Genomic DNA, 22,783 nt, shown 5'->3' with positions numbered 1-22,783 from the left:
AATCAAAGATTATGTACGACATTACAAATTAGATTAAAGTTTAAGTATAGTTTTAATATTTGTCCCAAATATATTTATTAGACTTTTATGTAAGAACCAAATACATTTGCACGTAGTTGAATTTGAATATACTCTAAATGCATTAATAAAATCTTAAATTTATCATTAAATCACAACTTTATTTGAATTTTAATATTATATATATTTTATATGTTATTATCATTAATTAATTTTAAATAATATATTTTATTATTTACTATATATTATTTTTAAACACGTCTCTTTTTTTTTAAATACATAGTTTTCATATGCATAAACGTAAAATAAAAATTTTAGTAATTATAAATTACTTTGCTTAAATATTTTATATATTTTTAATTTGAAATCTATGTTGGATATATAATATAGATATACAGTATAATTTTTAAATATATAAAAATTTAAAAGTGACCATATTTATATAAACACGTACATTTATTTGAGATTTACTTTTAAGCCAATTCACATAATAATAAATTATTTAATAAGCAATAACAAAATTGTGTTAAAACTACTTTTTTTTTAGAAATAATAAAGTAATTAAGTTGGGGAATTATTGGATTGCAGAGGGGGTGTTATTTATTAATTATTATTACTATTATCATTATTATTTGGATGAAGTTTAGTCAAGTAAAAATAAATAATTTTCAAATTGTAGATTTGGCTGGGACCTTATTTCTTAGGTTCACGTCCCTCAACCATCGCTTTGCCACCAAAATGTCCCACGTCACCTCTATATTTTTTACTTTCTATAACTATGTTTTCCTCTCTATATGTTTTACCTTTCTTTTTTCATAAATTTACCGCACTGTTGAAAAGGGTTCCGGTTCCCACCTTTATATGTTTTTTTTTTCTCTCTTACAATTTTGCTGCCTTGAAACTCATCTTTTTCCTCCGCAACAATTTTCTCGGTCGATCACTTTTTATTTTCTCGGTGATTTTCTCTCCCGCCAAACATTCGCCAATCCTCTATCCTTCGACTTTAAATCCTTGCGATCGTTTTAAGATTCTGTCTCTCCTCTAACCGATCTCTCTTTTGTTTCTCCTTCTCACTCTTTCACTGGTACGTTAATTGATCACTTTACTTCTTTATGTATGTTTTTTCTTATTTTAAATTAAATAACATGCATTGATTATTGTAGATCACATGAATGGAAGACCTAACCATGCTTTTTTTGTTTAATTCGTTTTAGTTGTTTATTATTTTTATGTGGAATTTGATTGTTCCATTGTGGAATCTGTAAAAGAAAATGGAACTTGAAAGTCAGATTTTGAATTTTACTGGGTGAAGAATGGAAAATGGCGGAAAATAAGTTCAATGGTTATATTGTGGCTCAGGAGAAGAAAGTTCTAGAAAAAAAATTATTTTTTGGAGAAATGAAGGTTTGGAAGGCTACTTAGATTTTTAACTTTTGGTATAGGTAGATTAATACTGTTGATAGGACTCTACTCTTCTGCGATCTTTGATTCTCATTGTTATTGAATTTTGATTTGGTTAATCTTTTCTTGTAATTAAAATTTACATAGCTACCAGCATATGGATTTTGATGTTAATTTCTAGGTTAACTATTTAGTTGTTTTGATGAGAAATGTATTGCTATTGGATGAGTAGTCAGTTCCATTGGTGACCTTGGTGGCATATATTATGATGGCTATGGTGCTTGGTTTCGCGCTTGGATGTTACAATCAGATAGTCCTTAGACCTTATTGTTCTCTAGATGCATCCTATGTTTGATCTTTGCGTTGTCTGTCATTTTAGAAATAGTAAGCATGATGATAAAGTTGTTACATTGTTGTCTAGCTTTACCCAATGGCATGCAGGACATACATGTATATTGAGTATTTTAGATGGGATAATGGTTGCAGATCATGCCTCTTGACTTGTTATTTTGATGATTAGGCAGATGTCTGGCGCTATTTTGTTCATTCTTCAAGATGTTTGGTTGCATCATTAGAATGTGCACACTTAGATTCCAGTAGAGGCACATGATTTTATGTTGATGTTTAGATGCTTACCATTATCTAGGTGGCCGGTTGGGGGGGGGGTAGCACATCAGTTTTAAACATTATCCAGTGTTCCAGATTAGTTAAACTGACTTGCATGCAGAATGGCTATTAGATAGATTGCTTGGAAGCATTCTTTCCTGAATCATTGTCAAAGTACTGTGATTTGATAATGGATAAGTCATGCAATTTAAGCTTCTTTTAGGATCTTAGTTTGTCTTTCTTCCTTTTGCAGTGACACGTCTGAGTTAGTAGTGGTTGTGCTTTGTTTGTATGCGTAAATGCCAGTTGCAAAACTCAAGGCAGCCAATTCTGCAAATTTAATGAAATCAGAGGATCTAAATGATTCTTTGGACACCTTCATCAGACAAGCTATTGGAAAAGAACCTTTCCTTCCTTTCTCAAGAACTGGTGACAGCCCGGTTCAATGGATTCAATTACTCCATGCCTTAGACCAGCAAGGTACTTCTAAATTATTCGATGGGTTAAATCATTGTCCTGGAAAATACTTTATAATGATACATTATTTCTCTATTTTCTTGCCTACATCTATTACAGATATCCCTGGCTGGCCATTACTCTCTCCTCTGAAGGTGCAGACGCAGAAGTGTGATAAGTGTTCACGAGAATTTTGTTCACCCATTAACTATAGAAGGCATATACGTGTGCACCATAGATTGAAAAAACTTGATAAGGTTTTCAATTCCTTCGAAACATCATTACTCTATTAAGTTGATTTTTTAAAGAGTTCCTCCTGGAATTTGTTTTTCTTCTGCTGCTTCAAGAACCTAGCCTCTTGGAAAATAGATTTGTCTTTTCCTTAGCTACTTCTAATTTTTTTTTACTTTTCCCACATCTCTTGGGACTCTTCTAAAAAATGTTGTTATGCATATCGTAGGATTCTGCTAAAAATAGGGATCTATTAGCAGCATTCTGGGACAAGGTATATCTCAACTGCCCCTCTTCCTCTTTTTTATGTTTTACATTTTAGGTTTTCCTTTTTCTCTTTTCTATTCTTTCTCATTTATATTATTTCCAGCTATCAGAGGATGAGGCAAAGGAAGTCATATCATTCAAGGATGTCTTACTGGAGGTAATTGTTTATATTTTCTCATCTGTTTAATTCTTGATACGTCATTTAGTAATATTCAAGTGACATCTGGATCTGGTTTACACATCGTTGATATTTAACTTGTTAACATTATCTTGTTCCAAATGGTTATTTCTCGCTGGGATAAACATGCACATATCACTTGGATCATTGTTTTCAATTGTTCTAGTTTCTGCCTTCTAAACAATTGCTTCCTTGCTAACTATACTTTCTAGGGAGTTCCAGGATCTTCAGTTTTAAAATCATTGACTACACATGTAAAGAGGCAGGGGTTTTCTGCTTTGCCACAAGTTTGCTTGAGGGCAGGTTCTGCTCTTCTGGTAAGGGATGTATTCTCTTGTTCATCAAGTGTTGTTTTTAGATCTGAAAGATGCTAATACTTTCTTATCTGATGGATTTCATGTCCTAATTCTTTTCAGGACCTTGTGCAAGCTAGACCTTCAATATTTCCAATATCTTCACAGGAACTATTTAGCATCCTTGATGATGCAAGTGAAAGGACTTTTCTTTGTGGCGCAGCTGTGTCAATGCAAAAATACATTTTTGATGGTGAAGCAGGAAAGATTGGTCTTGAAACCAAAAATTTGGTTGCTTGTACCAGCTTCTTGGTGGAACAGAAATTGGTACATTTTTTTGTTTTGTTCTATCTAGGTTTGGTTTACTTAAAAGTTTTCATGCATAGATTTGTAATTTGATGGTGCAAGTATTATGCTAAATCCCTAACAATTGGACGAAGCAGGACTGTTGGATAAGCGCATGAATCTTTGTCAACTTTTTATTTTCTTTTGTATATTATTTCATTATAAAAATATATATTTTGTTTGACTTTCAGGTTAAAGCATGGCTTGCAGATAAAGATGCTGAAGCTTTGAGGTGCCAGAAGTTACTGGTGGAGGAGGAAGAAGCTGCCCAGAAGAGGTGCGTATCACTGATTCTCTCTGTCTTAACAATTTTTTAAAATTCTGATATTTGACTTGCAATTTAAGGTTGGACCATTTTCATTCCTATCTTTCCCCTAATTCTCTATGAACCATCTTTGAATAATTTTGTCTAGGAGGAAACGGATCAGAAAAGAATAGAGTAATTTCTTCTTTTTCCGTGAGCGTTAAGAGCAAACCCCACCATGTGATATAACTAATAATTTGCTTCCAAAAGATGTAACACAAAAGAGGAAAAGGGAAATTGAAGATATTGATAAGAAATGTTTTTGTATTTCTTGAAATAAAATGTCTCTATAATTTTTAGGAAAAAAAAGTGCACAGCTGGATAAAAAATTAAAATTGCAGAACCATCTTTAAAGAAACATACATTGGAGAAGAAAAAATGTAAGCATGTGCCTTTTAGGTTCCTAGGTACAAATTACAACCTCGTCATGTGATTCAGTTTGGCAGTGGTAACTGGTAGGTCTAACTCCTAGTCCTAAGGCTAGGCTTATTGCTTATCGACTTGCATGTGATTCTTCAGAAATAGTTCTTCAACATCTATTAGAAGGCAAAATTGAAGAAATTTTGCTAACTGATTTATTTCCTGATACATCACTGTAGGCAAGTCGAGCTTCTTGAGAGAAAGAGACAGAAGAAGCTTAGGCAGAAAGAGCAGAAAGCAAAGGAACAAAGACACTGGGAGTTGGAAGAAAGTAAGCCGAACATGGATGACCTGTTGGAGGTTAACACTCTTGCCGAAACATCCAGCCCATCTGCTGTTGATTCTGATGGACAAAATCCCGTCATGTCCACAGATCAAATTATCCCATCTGTGGAGCCCAATCTTTTTTCCAAGCTTCTAGAGAATGTAGATTATGAAATTCAAACGGGGTTTAGCAATGGATATAGTGATCCAGGAATTAGTCAGAATATTGAAAGACGAACGGAACAAGTTGGACGTCGGCATATAGTTGTTGCTCGACGGCAGACTCCGCCTAATTCACAACGAGGTGTCCTTAATGATTTCCATGCTAGTCAGAATTCTCATGGATTTAAATGCGGAGGCATTAACAAGCATGGAACAAACAGGGAAAGGTTTGCTCCAATCGGTAATGGTAATAAAATCTGGAGCCAAAAACCTAAAGCAGCAAATGAAGGGGAGAGTTTGAAAATTAGAGTGGAGAAACAAGCAGCAAATCAACTGAATCAAAATAATAACCATGAGCTTTTAATTGGTTCTATATCTGTCACGCTTGAAAATTATAGCAATCACGATGGAAACAATCTAGCTGAAGCATGTGACAGGAGCCTGGCTGAATGTCGAATACCAAAGAACAATGTTCAGGAGAAATCCAGCAAACTCGATCCTTTTCAGGGTGTTACAAACCGATCAACTATAAAGTTTTGGAGGCCAGTGAGTCGACATGAAAGCAAAAGCTCATCGCCAGTCCAAAATGGTGCTAGTGAATCTGAAGTGCAAGTGATTGCTGAGAAAGATGGAGCGCGCACCTCTTGCAATGAAACCTGTTTAAGGTCCTGTTCAACAGATGGTATTGATGGTGTGGTAAGCATGGATCTCATTTCAACGTTGAAGGAAAGAGTACAACCAGAGAGCTTGCAGTTCGACAGTCATACTGCCAAGGCCATTCTTGCTCAGAGTAAGTCGGGATGTTTGAACGATTTATCTAATAACTCTATTTCTACGGTTCTGTTGTTACCGAATTAACTTTTTTTCTCTGATAAACAATCTGACTGGCTTTATAGGGTGGAAGGAAGCTCTTGCAGGCGAACACGTGACATTGGTTCTCACCCCGAACCTTGATCCTCCAGGGTGCTCAGAAATTGAAGCTGATTCATCCGAAAAGTTGGTGGTTAAGGCAAGGGCTTTCGAGGCTTCAACTGCCGGACCTGCCCGAGGCAAATTCAGAAGAAATCCGGAAAAGGGTGCAAAGATAAAGTACATTCCGAAACAAAGATCCGCCATCTAAGAGGAGGTAACATGGGAATTTTTTTTCTTTTTTGAGGTTATGCACAGTTTAGTGAATCATCTTCATATTCTTACCAGAGGTTCCAGTTTTACCAGTGGTCTTCTGTCGAAAAAAATTAAGAAAATTTTGCTGGAAAATGTTTTATAATTCCCTTCCTTTTTTTTCTTAAGGTGGTATAGCAATTCGACTAGTCTTTTAAGTTTTTCTGGTTCTTGCTATTTTTTTCCCTTCTCTTGATTGTCCAAATTTTTGCTGTAATAAATTGGGGTTCTTTGCTATTACAAAAGTACATTTTTCCATCTTTTCTTTTGTTTTCTTACTTCCGTCCTGTGCAGACATTTTACCATTACTTTTGTTCCATGTCTTCTTTCTGACCTTATAACAGAAAAGCTGATTAGAACTTAGGACAAACGTGTTATAATGTTTGAGCCCATCAACATTTGTTTATTTTCATGGACTAATGATTTGCTCAACGTAATCTTTTCTTTTTCTTTAATAATTTTCTAATAATATTTTTTATACAAATTCCTTATGATATTTAGTTAAACTGTTAGGTTTAAATGGGAAAAGAAAAAAGAGATAAAAGCGATTGTAATTTGCGGTGTTAGTTCTTTTTGGCAAGATCACAGGCAGAGCCAACTCTTTTTGGCAAAAGTGAAAAGAAATCACTAATCAAAATTAAGGGTCACGAACAAAACAGCTTCAAGGCATTCCTAGGAAGGAGGGTACTTAAAGTAGGATGAAGTTTTGTGTACTAAGAGTTAAATTGTATTATATTTTTTATTAAAAACTGAGCAAATTAAATTTTATGCATTAGATTAAAGAGTAAATTAGTTATTTTGTCAAAAAATTTATTTATTTTTATTGTTAAAAGTTATTTTTTGTACGCTAATATGGGATACATGTGGTAAGTTACATGTCACTATTTGATTATTCTGTTAACTACGTTAGTTTTTAACAATATAAATAGATGAGTTTTTAAAAAGAAATGGTTAATTTTTTTTTTAATTTAACTTATAAAGATTAATTTGTTTATTTTTTAATAGATGAGACAAAATGCAAGCTGACTCTTAATACAAATTCTTCATGATAATTCTACCTCGTTTATATACATCATGTAGAGAAACAATATTAAGCAAAACATGGAATCACTTAAACCCACCCCCCTTGAAATTAATTTACAGCTAAAAACAAAGCATGACCTTGGCTAACTCAGTAATTGTCGCATTGCTTATGGAATAAGAAACTGGGTAAAATCATGTTAAGACAGTTTATGAAATTGAAAGATTAGCAATGTTTTCTATTAATACTAACTATCCACTTAAATATTATTTCAAAAAAAAAATATCCACTTAAATAAAGTAAACAAAGAAAAGCTTATGAAAATTTTACATAATATTATTAACTAGGAATGATGTAATAGCAAATTAAGTTTTGGTTTCCTACCACTTTAAAAAAAATATTTGATATAATACGGATAAATAAATCTATACCGATTATATTTTTGTCACTCTTAGCTAAGAATCTCTTATTAATCTCATCCTAGACAAAAAGATATCACCTAGATTCTCCTCTCGATCTGACCTAGAGATATAGATCTCTTCTCGATCTCATTGTTCAGCACAATTATATCAAACTATCTAATGATAAACTCTTACCTCAGTCTCGTTTATCTAGATTTTCCACTAGAGGCATCAATTCTAGCGTATTAAGCATTTCAATATAATCGAACAATCAATTAATCAAGAATAAACATTAACTTAAACTAACAATTAACTAATCAACCAACCATTTGCCAATTGTATTTGCATCTTGGAATCGCTGTGCCCGTGTATTGCATCGGTAAAACAAGACGTGGGGTCAGGAACCAAGATTCTTTCTGCTATTCAACTTTCAAAAGGAACCAAAAAGCATGATGAAACTTTTCTTGTAGCCCTAAAGCTTAACGAGCCTTGTGAATCTCACGGGCTCAATGAGTCTATTTCTTTCAAAGTACTGGATGTCCTAAGGATTTCAAAGACATCATGCCTGAGAAATTGCCCCAAAGGCTACCACCCAAACGTGAAGTGGACCATCGGATTGAGTTGATCACCGATGCTCAACCTCCAGCTAGAGCCCCATATCAAATGTTGCCCTCAAAGCTTGAAAAGTGGCAGGGGCAACTTAAGGAGTTATTGGACATCGATTTCATTAGGCCATCCAAGGCACCATTTGGTGCACCAGTCCTATTCCAAAGGAAGCACGACAAATCATTTCGGATGTGCATGGACTATCGAGCCCTCAACAAGCTCACAATCAAGAACAAGCACCCCATTCCTCTAATTGCCAACTTGTTCAACTAGCTTAGTGGTGCGAGGTGGTTCACCAAGCTAGAATTATGATCGGGGTACTAGCAAGTAAGGGTCGCTGAAGGGGACGAGCCCAAGACCACTTGCACCACACGGTATGGCTCATATTAGTTCTTGGTGATGCCCTTCGGCCTCACCAATACACTAGCTACCTTTTGCACCCTCATGAACAAGGTACTATAATATTTCTTTAATCGTTTTGCTGTTGTTTACCTTAATGACATTGTTATCTATAGTTGGATGCTCAAGGAGCATGTGGAACAAAATAATTTTAACTGAACTTGAATTTTGAAATCTAAAAGGTAGAGAGATTAAATTCTTAAAAATTAAAGTATAAGAACTAAATTTCAAATTTACGAAAACTAGAGGGACTTGTGGCGTATTTTGACCTTTTTCTTTTTATTTTAGCACAAAGTAATCTAACGTTTTCATCCAAACATGTTTGACCCGAGTTTTGATGGACAACCCGGATGTATAATGTATTTGTCTAGTCGTAAATTTTGCAGTTCTTTTATGCATTTTTGTTTGACCCGAAACCGAATGTTATACCATCAGCCCATGTCCGGTTCTCAGTTAGGACCAAAAGGGATCATTTCAACAGTTACAAATCGAATTAGCCTGTTTCATTTTTGTTAACATATTATCATGTTAAAATCGGACGAAATTGATAGGTTAAACCAGAAATTAATGTTCCAATTGATTTGATCAGTACATTTAAACCACAGAAGCGATGAATCAGCGCAAAATCGATTGAATTGAATAAAAATTCAATCAAAAACCATTTGAATACAATTTAAGCTACTTTTTTATCTTTAAGTTAGTTTAAATATTTAATTTTGTTGTTATAATTTATAATTTTTATGTTTATATTATTATTTATGTTTACTTTTTTTTTCTTTTTTTGAATTTTTTTAACAGTTTAATCGAAAATTGATGTTCCATCCGGTTTACCATTGGTCCAATTTTACTTCACTGGAAATTGCTAATCACTGCAGGCACAAATTTAAGGAGGGCACTTAAAAATGAAAATTTTACTACGCAACCCTTTAAAAATGTTTAAAATTGTACTTTAGCCTTCAAGAATAGAAAAAATTAAGTTAAGTCCTTAAAAGATAATGTAATAAATTAATATATGATAAAATTATATTTTAATTTCTCAAAAAATTATAATTCGATTCCACCCATAAAAAAATTTTCGATTCGCCTCTGAATCATTGATTAACTTTGGGAAAAAAAAACAGAAGGATATAAGAAAAGCAACAGAGCAGAAGTGGGCCCCCAAAATCCACCCATTGATCTTATGATTATATGTGATGTGGTGAAGCAAAGATTATTTATGTTGGGCACAGCCTGTTTACATCTTTTGTCTTTGATTTTTGTAGACACAAGAAATTAGCTATGGTTGCTACCTTAGCAAACATTGTTCTGCTTATCCTTAGCCAGCATACAAATTGCTGGCATCAACCATAAATAAATACCCATTACTTTTATCATCTACTATGAACTTCATTGCATTAATGATCTATATGCCCTACAAAAATTTGTCTACTAATAATCATATAGACTTATCAACTACTATTGTACCAAACTTGTTTTTCTCCGCTTTCAATGCCATGCAGAGCTCTTGTAGTATGGTTCAGTTCTATGCTAACTGGACTCGAGACTCGAGTGTGATGATAAAAAATGAGATTCCGACTCTTTCCTGGATCACCAAACATACCAGGATTTGGTTTGAGGCAAAAGGATCGAGTACCAATTGGGACCAAATTCTGGTACGTGCGGTGATACGTGGAGGCATCTGAATCCCGACTATTACATATAGTAGTTACTTAGGAAAAAATATCATGGAGGTTTCTGTGCTAGTAGTTAGATTGTATCTTGCCCCTATTTTCTCAAAAAGCGGGCAAATTAGTTAGACTAAAAAGTAAACCGATCCTTTCTGTTAAAAATTTCATTATTTTTTATTATTAAAAACTGACATGGTTAACGAAATAACCAAATAGTTACAAATGTACAAGAGCCACTTTTTAACAATAAAAATAGATAGAACTTGTAACAGAAGGACTAGTTTGCTCTTTTGATGTAACATACAGGAACTAATTTGCTCATTTTTTTTAGTAGAGGGGGCAGAATGCAACCTAACTCCTAGTACAAGAACCTCCATGATTCTTTTACCTAGTAACTTGACAAGAGGTGTATATTAAGCACAAAAATCACCAAGTGAGCAGCAGATTGCTAGCATGAAAAATGTTCAGCCTTCTTACTATTACATATTTAAAAGAAGAAAATAATAATACAACACTACATGTAAATACTGGTTTTTTTTATATGGTATAACATTAGGTAAATGAATATTAAAAGAATGCTCTATCAGTACCAACATAGTTTGATCCCTATGAAATATTCCCTCACTGGAATCACCTTTTAGGTCATAAGGAATAAAGACTCTTTCGACCTCTGAAAACTAGTCTTTTAGTTCACTTCACCATCTAATTATACCAAAGACTATTGAGAGAAAGTACGAACTTCAGATAAAACAACTGAAACGCTACAGGGTTTAGTGTTGCAAACCTATTAAACAAGTTTTATGACTTTTATGCATGGAGGTGAAACTAAGTTGCATAGTTACAAAATCAACTGACCTCCGGCTGTAACATAGGGAAGAAAGTCCAATTGTTACCTGGCCTAGCTTCCTTTCCGGCAACCTTTTCGTTAGCCCACCACTCGGACCTGACGGTGGGCTTCTCGGAAGCTTCTCCTTTTCTGTTGTCAAAGTTGAATTCTTTAATTGACCCAAGAGTAACTGAACGATGCTTTTGATAACAATGGTCCTCTTCAGCTTCTCCTGAAACTTTTTCATCTTTTTCTATCCTGCCTTGCGCCACCAAGTCCTTTGGATATTCATAATCCAGCATGGTTCTGCTTGATACCAATGATTTGTTTTTCAGACAGCGTGCAACATCTTCGCCGCTCAATTCAAAAGAGACCCTGTGATCAACTATAATCTCATCGTTTTTAGGTCCATTTGGCGGGTTAGAAAGCAACGCAACCTCGGAATTCTGACTCTCTATAGGAAAACCATCTCTTGAGGCAGGACCCAAACCATCAGGTGTCAATGATCCTGAACCCAATCTTGAACCCAACCCCATACCATCTGGAGTTACACATTCAGAACCTAGCCTTGAACCTTGCCCCAGTCCATCTGGTGTCAAGGATCCAGATCCTAACCTTGAACCCCATTTGCGAGTCGTAAAATGTTCGAATCCTAAGGTTTTGGGAGCCTCACCCATGCGGAACTCGAGTATTGGACGTCTATCAGGGAAAGGAGAGGATGTTCCAGAATTAGAGATTACTGAACCAGGTGATATGAGATTACCACCAGGGCTCCCAGGGTATATTTGATAGGACTGGAATTCATAATGGGACAATCCAAACTTCTGGTTGATCCCACTGTTTCTCCGAGCACGCTCCAATGAAGATGTCAACAATTGAGCAAATGGTACTTCAGGGGATGAAGGTGTAGTCAGTTGAACAGATTCAGGAGGGGGTGTAAAAGGAGCAGTGGATGGTTCAGTTGTCAAGGCAGAGAATACAGGTGGTGTGACTAACTGGGTTTCATGTGCATAAGGGCCTATGGAAAAAATGGATGCAGGTCCACGAGGTGAGTAGGCATTAACTGAAAGGGCAGTTAGAGATAGCAATCCAGCCGGTGATTGGGTGGCAGATGGAGGATCCGATTGCAGGAATGATGCAGGAGATGAGGGAGGAGCAATAAAAGGCATTACAATGCCCGTTGGGTTACTTGCGTTTTCAGCAGTTGAAACCGAAGCTCCAGGTACCACTGGTTCAGGGACAAGGACAGCATGGCCAATTCGTTTACTGCTCTTATGAGATCCAAAACACCAGTAAAAGCTCCAGCAGCTTCCCCATCTTTTCTTCTGCAGTCAAGTGAAAAAAGAGTACGAATCAGCATTCTATAAGACGGTAAGCATTATAGGTAAATCGATTTCAACTCTCGACTGCTAGAATAAGATACGGATGCAGCACAATAACCCACCCAAATGTTAAGCATCTGCTCTCATGCTGCTGAGTGCATATTTTTTCAAGAATACCATGTCCCACACTATCAACTTAAAACAGTTCAAGTCTATAAATAAACACATTGGCTAAAAGCAAAAACGAGCGTACACTTTACATCCAATGACATCCATGATAATGAGTACACCATGATGATTAAGTCAGCATCAAAAGTTGATAAAATTTTCTCTGCTTGCATTCCATGGTTACATGGCACAGTATAAGATACACAGACAAACAGTAGAAATCAAGCCAACACTGTTGCTAAAAAAGCAATTTTGAGCAAGCAGTTACTCTGACTTTAATTACTGTTTCAGAATTCTAAGTAAGGGTACATATTGGACTGCAAAGAACACACTTTTTGAAAATTACTTTTAGCCCATGAATATAAGATGGGTTGGTCAACAATATTGGCTGATCAAATTGCATTCTTCCCAGGATCTATTTTCATAGGCAGCTCAATAAGATAGCAAAAAGGACAAAAGAAAAAACGATATCATTCATATCAAATAACCAATTAAGCTCCTTTTTTTATATATTTTGTTAACCAAATCTACAAATTTTCCACCATAACCTTATATCAGAGACTTCATCGATAAAAGGGCACTATAGTGAATACGAAAGCAGCCACCAACCATCAAAATCGTGAAGGAATTATCGAAAATTGACCGAACAAACTACCGGAAATATTACTTTTTTACTTAAAAAGAAAAAAAAATAACTTTCTAAACTCAAATCTGCTCCTTAAAGTATAGGTGTAAAGGGGAAATTTTTTCTTTTTCTTTTTCTTTTTCCTTTTTTTTTAATTGAATTCCGGTGATAGGATTTTCATTTTTCTGTTTGTTCTTAAGAAGCATGAAAAGTAACAAAGGTAAAATAATAACCTTGACTGAACCTAGCTCAGCTAATTCACTTGTCTGATGAGACTAAAACAAGTTTAGAACTCAAGATCCGAGTTTCACTTTTCCCTTAGTTTCTCAGCAACCAAACAGAGAACGGAGAAAAAGAAACCTCGATACTGAAAACAGATCACGAATAAATTTTGGACTTTTCAACATAGAGAAAAGCAAGCAAAGAACATAACAAAAAAAAAATCCAAAACTGAACTTCACCAGCTCTTCCCCCCTTCGGATTCTCAAATCAAAAGAGAGCTTAAGGAATCTCAAAATCACGAATTTCCAGTACTTTTCTCGGCAACCAATCAGAGAGAAAAAAAAATCAATTGTACTAACAAAAAGTGGATGTACCTGAACGGTGGTAGGCTGAACTCTAGACTCGGCGGAGACGATGGCGGAGGCAGCGGCGTTAACGGTTTCAACGCTGTCGTTTACACTTCTCATCTTCGATTTTTAAGCTTAAATCGATGCGTTAATAACATCAGCTTCATGAAAAAACTTTAAATCTCTCGTTTTTTAACTCTCAAGATTCAAACAAATCTCAACAACGATTTGGAGACGACTTTCAGTGAAATAAAAAATAATAAAACAAAAACAAAAATTTTAAAAAAAAAACTTGATTTTTTTTCCTTTTAATTAATTCATAATAGATCAAGCTACCTCAGGTTTGGGGTTTTTTTTCTTTTTGCGCCTTCTCTTCCGGTTCAGTTCCCATCCAGTCGTTTTCCTCCAGTTTTCATCCATTTTGCACCGAGTTATTGCCACGTCATCGTAAAAGATGATTGGGACCCACTACTTCTAGTTTTTTTTTTCTTTTTTCGTTTGTTGCCATGCTCTTTTTTTTCGGTTGGTCTTTTTTTTTTTAATTATATTATTGCTTGTTAATATTTAATAATTTATGGACTTATTTGGGAAGTGAACCTCCAACCAATCAAAAAAAAAGGGAAAAAGAAAACGATATAATGTCTTATATTTTGTTTTAACCTTTTTTATGATAAAATGTATCATTTCTTTAGAAATTATGCTCATAATTTATTATGCCCCACTCCCCAAAAAAGGAAATTTTAATTATTTACGACAATTATGAATATAGAGATTTATATTATTATTTGTGTGATTCAGTTAAAGTCACCAGATAATTAATCACCCACTCGATTAATAAAATTATAAAAATATCTTTATATGAATAAAATAACTTGTAATAATTATAAATATTGATATTTATATTATTATTTAAGTATTTAATTGAGTTGGTGTCACGAATCAAGTCAATACTTGATTAATGAAATTATAAAAATACCCTTACATGTATAAGGTTATTAATTATGCCAATAGAATTATTAGCATGTATCATTAAATGTATAAAATAATTTCATTAATACCACCACTATTGACTTGTTGATTTGTGATATCAACTTAATCACACGATATTAATGAATTATTAGCATGTATAAAATAATTTTACTAGTATCATTAAAGGTAAATTGACAAAAGTACATAACACATACTTTTGTCTTTTTAAGACGTTACTTTCACACGATAAAATTTATTATATATTAATTATGTCAATTGAATATTAGCATGTACCAAAAAAATCCTAAAACTAATATGTTTTATGTACTAATCATGTTAATTATAAATGAACATTGTATTTTCATATCTAATTGAATTTTAATTAAATTAATATTATTGTTATTATAACAATTAAAAAGATGTAAATTTAAATATACTTAAGCATTTTCTAATCTCATCCTCTAAATTACGGAATAAAACAAAGCTAAATCAACTATCTAATTTTTAAATAAACTAATCATTGAAAATTTAAATTGTATCCACACAATTTTTTGAATAAAAATATAAACTAAAATCATAATTAAATTGAACGACAACTTGTAATCTATTGACTAAATGTTCATCTTTCATAAGAATAGCACAAGTTTAAATATTCATTTTATAAAAAAACATAATTATTTTTTATGACTTAAAAACGTGATTTCACCATAAACTATAACACTTCTCCCATTTTGGTATTTTAGAAAATTACAATTGAATATCACCACTGTTAATCCCATTAGTTGAATTTTATTTTTCAAAAGAAAAAAAGAAAATTTATAGAAATTATTTTTTTGTAAAAAAAAACATTTTTATAGTTATTAAATTTTCTAGAATTTTATTTATTATATGTTTTTAAATTTTCTAAATTCAAATGATTTTTGATTTCTTTTTTTAATTTTTAAAATGGTTAGATATATTTTTTTTTTGTAAAAAAAGTAATTATTGAAATTTTGTCTTTAGAGTTTATGAATATATTAAAATTTGACCCCTTTTTTTTAAAGATTCCTAAACTTTAACTTTGTTTTTCTATTTTTACATTTTTTCAAATTTTTATTTTTTTAATTTATATTTATATATTTTAATAGTTTCTAAACTTTATAAAGTTATATATTTTTTGGAATTTTAGACAGGTTTTTATAAATTTCTAAATTGTCTTTTCAATTTTGTAATTTTACAACTTTTTCAGTTTTAGTATTTATATTGATATACTACATTATTTCTAAAATAATATTTTACGAAATCTAACTTTTTTTCTATTTTCAAGATTTTAATAAAAAATTATATATTAATTTTTATGTACTTAATTATCAGAAAAGTTATTTTATAAATTCTCCTTACTAAATTATTCATGATTTCTATCAATTAAAAATAAATATATCATCTTTTTTTCCACATCATCTATTATTTCTTTTTAACATGAATAATGTAATAAGGAGAATTTATAAAATTATTTTTCTAAGTCGCACGTCATGCATTTTAATTGTTTGAAAGTTTGTATTTTAGTCGATGGCATGTCGCAACAATTTTTTAACATGTTAATTTTAGTGGAATCAAACGATTAATAGAATGTAACATTAAATATAAATTTGAAAGAAATAAAAAGTTTAAAAAAATGGTATAATCAAAAGCTTTTTATTTTTAAATAGTGGAATATAGTCCCACAAGGAAGTTTAACACTGAAGAAACATAACGTTTCGCAAATTTCGTCCCATAGCTAAGAGTTTGACGAAATTACCCTTCGATTTTGTTAGAAAATTCACACGATGGCATTCAGTTATTGCAAATAATGCCAGAAGGGTGTGAGAAAACTCGTGATTTATTGTAATGTGCTGTTGCTATGTTGCATTTGCCATCTGTCGCCAATGCCGATGACAAGTTTTGAAACGCTCGTTTTTAGAATTTTAAGCTACTCTGTCTATGTATGTATGTGTATATATATTTACTTATAATAATATTTTACTTTTTATTAATTTTTAAACAGCGAAAAGGTTTTATGGAATAGTTCTGAACTTTAAAAATATTAGAAAACCGGTTACGGCTGGATCCAGCGTATGAACAAATTTACTTATAATAATGGTGTGTTAAATCTATTATTTTTATTTTAAATTAATTTTTAAATTTTAATATATTTTAATCACATTCTTAAAATATTAATATTATATTAATAAGATTATTTAATTATTAAAATCATTAAATGAGACATCTAATTTTATGTGTTATAATTTAAAATAAAAATATATAAATATTCTAAAAATATTGATTTTAAGGTTTCCGAAATTTTTATAGAAATTAAATTTCATTCTCCTTTTTTCAGTTTTAATTTTAAAATTATGCAATAATTTTTTTTAAAATTGTATTACATAAGATTTTATGTATAATTTAATGATTAAATTAATAGTTTTAATAATATAAAGATGTGATTAATATAATATTGATAATTTAAAAATATAATTAAAATATTTTAAAATTAATTTAAAATAAGAGCCAATAAAATTAACTCGATTTTAATAAAGAAAAAACAAAAACAAAAATCTTGAAACGAGGACAAAAGACGAGCAACAGTAGGCAAAAAAGCCGCTAAAATTGCTAATATCGGAGAGGAGAGTGTTTTTCGATTCATAAGCCCAACAGAAAAAGCAAGCAATTCCGTTACTTTAAAAAAATATATATATTGTTGTTACATTGGAACAAGGGAACTCTTTTGTCAAACGTGCGCACGTGTGGTCATCCACTTGTTGTTGAGATTATGGGTTATCGTGAATTACGTAGGACAGTGACCCCCCGTTTTTTTATATCTAAAACTTTGCACGGTTGCTTGCCTTTTGCTTCCCCTTTCTATCGTTACCCCGTTATCCTTTTTTTTTTCTGCCTCTCTTTTGATAACGATACCTCAACTCCCTTTCTTCTTTTGGCTCTTCCCCCCCCCCCCCTTTTCCCTTCTTCATTTCTTTTTTTTCATTATTATTATTATTATTTTTTCTTCATTATCAAAATGAAATCTTTTTCGATAATGACACTAATTAACACTACCCTCGACATATATATGTGAAAATATATTTACAAAATAGGTTAAAATATACAATAAGTCCTTATATTTTTCATAAAATTAAAATTTAGTCATTATACTTTTAATTCTAAAAATTTAGTCTTTCTACTTTTTTAATTTCAAAATTTAGGACTAATTGTTAATACTGTTAAAACTATTTTGTTACATTCAACTTAATTACAATATCATTTTTTAGTTACATGACTACTAAATGAGACTTTTTATTTCAAAATATTACGCCAATAAATTTAACAAAAAAAATTAACAGTTTTAACAATTAGATATGAATTTTGAAATCTGAAAAATAAAAAGTCTAAATTCTTAAAAATAAAAATACAAATATTAAATTCTTAATTTGTGAAGAGTTTAGGAACTTATAGCATGTTTTAACCTATAAAATATTAATGAATTTTTGGCTTAAATCACAATGTTGATAATTTCAAGTAGGGGTTAATCTAAAAGGGTACGCAGAGGCTTTGGCCCCCCTCAAATAGAAAATTTTCATATAAGTTCTTATTAAATTATTAAATTAAATATTAATTTGTGGTAAAATTATATTTTGACTCCTGAAAATAAATAAAATTATATCTATTTAATCCTTTTAAAAATATAAAATCATAAATTAATATATTGTAAAATTATATTTTGATTTCTCAAAATTTTATTATTTAATTCTAGCCCCTAAAAAATTATTAAATCCACCCCTAATTTCAGAAGTTTGATAATTTGAGTTGAAGTATTTTAGGTTTAAATTGTTTCCTTATAGTTTTTATTTAATATATATATCATTGCAGTATATTTTATAAATGAATGACAATATAAAAAAATTCTTTTAGATAATATAAAATTCTAAAACCTGAGAATTTTATATAAAAATTAGATTTATTTTAGACTTGAAAATAGTAATAAGAGTTAATTTAATGTTTTTTAATTTGTTATATTATTATACACTCTAAAAAAAATATGACGTGGTATATTATTATTGAGTGATTAAAAGGAGACTTTTTAATATCATTCTATCTAAGATATCATTCTATCTAAGATAAACTCTTAAAATATTTCACGTTATAACTTTAATGCCAATTTACAATATTATCGATTTGCACTTACTAATAATATTACAAAAAAAACATAATTAAATTATGTCAAACTAAAGTATAAGAATCATATCTTAAGCCTTGATTTATATTAAGTGATTAAAGCTTTTAACAAACACTCTTTTCGTATAAGTTTAAATTGTATAACCCCATCATTCAATATTATATATATATTAAATCTAAACATAACAAAGGGACTAAACTAAAATCAGGCCAATTTAATTACAAATGGGTTAAGAAAGAATCATTTTATTATTACTTTTTTACCTACTTTTTACTTTTTAATTTTCCTTTTTATAACTTTTTACATTGATTTTGTTAGCTTTTTACCTAAGACTAAAAGATGATAGTGATGGTGGAAAAGTTGAAATGCATAAGGCAATGATTCATATATCAACTTCTAATCTTATAATATAAGATTTTTTTGTAGATGTGCCTTTTAAATCATGTTTGCCTTTATTCTCTTTCATATATATACATATATATACACATTAATAATGGGCTTATAAAGTTCCAAATTATGATGATTCACTTTCCTAGTTCCCACTCGTGTAGGTTATGAAAAAGGTAAAAACTTTTTTGTTGCAATCAAAAGTAACAAAAAGTTTGTTTATTATTACTTAAACTAAAATGAAAAAAAGAAGAAGTTGTATACATAAATCAAAGTTGATAATTGTTTACGAAAATCCATATTTTCAATATGTTTTTTGTTATGGTATTCATTTTTACTTGATTCTCAAATTAACCTGATTTTCATACTAATTCACAATTCTGTCAGCATGTCCAGCTCACTAATACATAGTTCATCACCGCGCAGTTCGCATCATCATATAGGCGAATCCCTTACTCAAGAAACATATATTTACCTTATAGTAATATACGTGTTGACTTGCATGAGGGTCTACCCAATCCTAATTCATCAAATCATGAAACCGTGCCATATAAATAGTAAATTAGCTTTCATGACCGTGACACACAAAAACATTCAATATATATTTTTTTAGAGGAGTAAATTTTGAATTTATTTTTTCGGATGAAATAAACTGATCCCTTTAAAGGGAATGTCACGTTTCCATCTATGTGAAATATCATAACATTATGTGATATCTTTACATTACTCTTAATTAACAAACACGACAAAAAATAAAGTTTGAATAATAAATTTATTCTTGTGTAAGATTTTAGTTCGAATTATAAACTAAATTGGGTCAAAAGTGATTGAATTTAAGGTAATTAAATTATTATTTTAATAATAATTTATAGTAAAAATAATTAATGTTCAGTCAATTATTATTTTGCATTAAAAATTCGTCACATATAAAATAATTATTTCTCTAGAGTCAACAGAAAAAAATGAAGAAGAAAATTTTAAACTATACTTATACTTTCCTTCATCAATCTAATGGTTAACTCCAAACAAATATATATATATTTGCAAAGATAATATTATTTTAAAAATCTTAGAATTTCTATTTATATAACATTAGATTCTCGTTTGCATTATATCATGACCTTAAGTCCAAAGGCGTAAATGGAGGAAGGTGTTGGCCTTGCCCACTTTCAAGGTAAAATTGTCTTGTAGCCCCTGAAACTTTTAAAAATTATAAATTAATATAATGTTAATTTTACATTTTAATCCCTTAAAAATTTATGAATCATGTCTGGCCTCAATTTTCTAATCGCCTTCCCTAAATAATTAAAAGAAAACAGTTCTTAATATGAGCAAATCTTTATTAACAAGAAAAAGAACTATCTTCATTAATTAAAATATTATTTTTATTTCTATATTAAGTAATTAAGCAAATAAGGCATTTAAAAGAAAAGTGGGTCCAACGAGAGAGCGCAAAGCAATGGATATTTTAGAAACTGACCCGGAAATTGGGTGGATGCGTGTGGTTATGGGCCTACAAGGCTAAAGCTAAACCGGCACACCACATGTAGAAAGTAGGTGAAAGGGTTTCTATCCAAATTTGTATACAACTTTCAAATAAAAATAAAATCCCAATCCCATCACATATTACAAAAATTCCACCAACACTAATTTTTTTTTCTATTTAATTTGAACATACAATAATTTAATAATTAGAGCAACCTCAATAAATAATTAATTATTTAAATAAAAAGCAAGAGAGGGGATTTATCTCACACCATCGTGTATGCCTTTCTTTTGAAGATAGAATGGAATGTTTTGTGGGGTCTTCTTCATTTTTTTTTTCAATTTAAACGTTTATAATGAATTACATTTTGTACAATACATTGAATTTGAACATTACAATCTATGTATTTATATTATTTTCAATAACAAAATAATATTTAATATGCTTTTGAATAATTCACTTACGAGTAAGATTAAATTCACACAAAATATATATATATTGCAATTGCGGATAATAAGACTCAAAATCGAGTCAACTTTGCTATCTATACCAAAACTTCATTAGTAAAGTTTCTTGTTGTTTTTTTATATATATTAATGATTTATGTTGTATAAATTTTGATATATACAATCAAGTATTTTCTATGGCAATAGCGACTATTCGTTATAACGACATTTCGTTGAAAGAATCAAGTTTCTAGAAAATTAATTTTTTGCGTTTTATTTTAACTCTCTATAACAGCTTTTCGCTTATGATAACAACATTCATAATTATAAAGTACATTTTTTATTAAATTAGTTATCTATAACAACATATGGTCTAAATTTTTAAGTAAAGTTATAATTATTTCATATAAGCAAGCATATAAACTATCATTTATTAAATGTAAATGATCTTAATTAAAAAATTATTTCAATAAAATGATTAAATTTCACGTGAAGAAATATGTTAATTGTATTTTATTAACCGAAAATAATATTCAACAAGTGGAATTAAAGATACCAAATTCAATAAATCATTAAGTTTCTTGATTAAATATTTTTCTATGAATATTATAAATAGAATCAAATCAATATAAAAATAGAATCATTATAACATAGAATCAAATCAATATAAAAATACAACTGCAATAAATAAATAAAAATGAATAAAATCTATATATAACATTTACACATGATGAAAGTGGATAAATTCATACATTGCAATCAGTAGTGAAACCAAAACCTAGATGCTCAACAACCTATCATAAAAAAAGAAGGATAGAAAAGAAAGGAAGCCAAAGATGAACATGATTCCATTGACAGAAGGGGACAAGCAGTTTAGTCCATGTAATTGAAACAGATGTTCTACGAAAGTCAAACAGAAAGGGATGTAGCATTTTATTGGGGGGAAGACCGACACGAACAAAAACATTTGCTGATGTTTTGTTTTCAAGTCATTTGCTCATCGAACTGCTTGAGAAAAGCCCAATACTTATGCCTGAATCAAGTCCAGACTCAGTCATGTCTCGGCCCAACCACGTAAACTGAGCCACACACATCGGCTACCAAGCCTTTAGAGCATGGAGCGCACTAAAGGATTGAAGGCATTCAAAGAAAGCGGATCGGTGCCTGGCTACTCTAATCTATCCTGTCACTTAAAAAAGGCATCAAGAATTTACGTGCACCTCTATTAAATACTGAATTTTATAAAGTTGAGTGCTTGGATGCTTAACATGACCGGGTTTTGTGTCATTATCTTTACTGCCTTTTGTTATGTTATTTTTACTAATGGTGTTTAAACGGTTATTTACACGACGTCGTTGAGGGGTGTCCGGCATACGTTCGAGGATTGCAACAAGGTGCGAGGGATATTTGAAGACCAACTAAAATAAATTATGAGGTTTCGAATAAAATTAATTAACAATCTAAAATTTTAAAATATTAATTAATTTTCAACTAAAGTAGATTCAATAATCCAACGATTAATCAAATTAAATTGGTTAAGCCTATTAATTTAATCGAAATTTGGACGCGTAATAATGTTTACAGCATAATTTACTC

At 30.9% G+C, this 22,783-nt stretch overlaps 2 protein-coding genes across 4 annotated transcripts; one reads left to right on the top strand and one right to left on the bottom strand.

The window, feature by feature from the left end:
- The first annotated feature begins 842 nt into the window (after window positions 1-842).
- LOC107947311 (uncharacterized) lies at window positions 843-6,952 on the top strand. 3 transcript variants are annotated; one of them, XM_041083711.1, is made up of 11 exons: window positions 843-1,102; window positions 2,279-2,505; window positions 2,602-2,738; window positions 2,942-2,986; window positions 3,083-3,136; window positions 3,370-3,474; window positions 3,574-3,777; window positions 3,987-4,072; window positions 4,699-5,735; window positions 5,842-6,071; window positions 6,620-6,952. In XM_041083711.1, exons 2-10 carry the CDS (start codon window positions 2,325-2,327, stop codon window positions 6,063-6,065), a joined length of 2,073 nt encoding a protein of 690 aa, XP_040939645.1. In that variant the 5' UTR covers window positions 843-1,102; window positions 2,279-2,324; the 3' UTR covers window positions 6,066-6,071; window positions 6,620-6,952. The 3 variants fall into 3 exon arrangements, with proteins under 3 accessions (XP_040939645.1, XP_016737412.2, XP_016737410.2); XM_016881923.2 differs by lacking the exon at window positions 6,620-6,952 and adding an exon at window positions 6,143-6,364; XM_016881921.2 differs by lacking the exon at window positions 6,620-6,952 and having other exon boundaries at window positions 5,842-6,364.
- A 3,702-nt stretch (window positions 6,953-10,654) lies between these two features.
- LOC107944883 (uncharacterized) lies at window positions 10,655-14,191 on the bottom strand. The gene is made up of 3 exons (XM_041083710.1): window positions 14,047-14,191; window positions 13,738-13,844; window positions 10,655-12,351 (listed from the first exon to the last, which is right to left on the bottom strand). The coding sequence occupies exons 2-3, from the start codon at window positions 13,828-13,830 to the stop codon at window positions 11,047-11,049; spliced, it is 1,398 nt and encodes a 465-aa protein (XP_040939644.1). The 5' UTR covers window positions 13,831-13,844; window positions 14,047-14,191; the 3' UTR covers window positions 10,655-11,046.
- Between the last annotated feature and the right edge of the window lie 8,592 nt (window positions 14,192-22,783).

Source organism: Gossypium hirsutum, chromosome A12 (assembly GCF_007990345.1).
Source record: "Gossypium hirsutum isolate 1008001.06 chromosome A12, Gossypium_hirsutum_v2.1, whole genome shotgun sequence".
In the NCBI taxonomy this organism is placed as follows: Eukaryota; Viridiplantae; Streptophyta; class Magnoliopsida; order Malvales; family Malvaceae; genus Gossypium; species Gossypium hirsutum.
Note: the sequence above shows the minus strand (reverse complement) of the source record. Positions and strands in the feature narration are given on the sequence as shown.

Bases quoted from the DNA above. Each gene is read 5' to 3' on its own strand.
- LOC107947311 (XM_041083711.1), top strand. From the start codon at position 2,325: ATGCCAGTTGCAAAACTCAAGGCAGCCAATTCTGCAAATTTAATGAAA. The intron at 2,506-2,601 runs GTACTTCTAAAT...CATCTATTACAG, and splicing joins CCATGCCTTAGACCAGCAAG to ATATCCCTGGCTGGCCATTA. The intron at 4,073-4,698 runs GTGCGTATCACT...ACATCACTGTAG, and splicing joins GAAGAAGCTGCCCAGAAGAG to GCAAGTCGAGCTTCTTGAGA.
- LOC107944883 (XM_041083710.1), bottom strand. From the start codon at position 13,830: ATGAGAAGTGTAAACGACAGCGTTGAAACCGTTAACGCCGCTGCCTCC. The intron at 12,352-13,737 runs GTACATCCACTT...ACTTGACTGCAG, and splicing joins TTCAGCCTACCACCGTTCAG to AAGAAAAGATGGGGAAGCTG.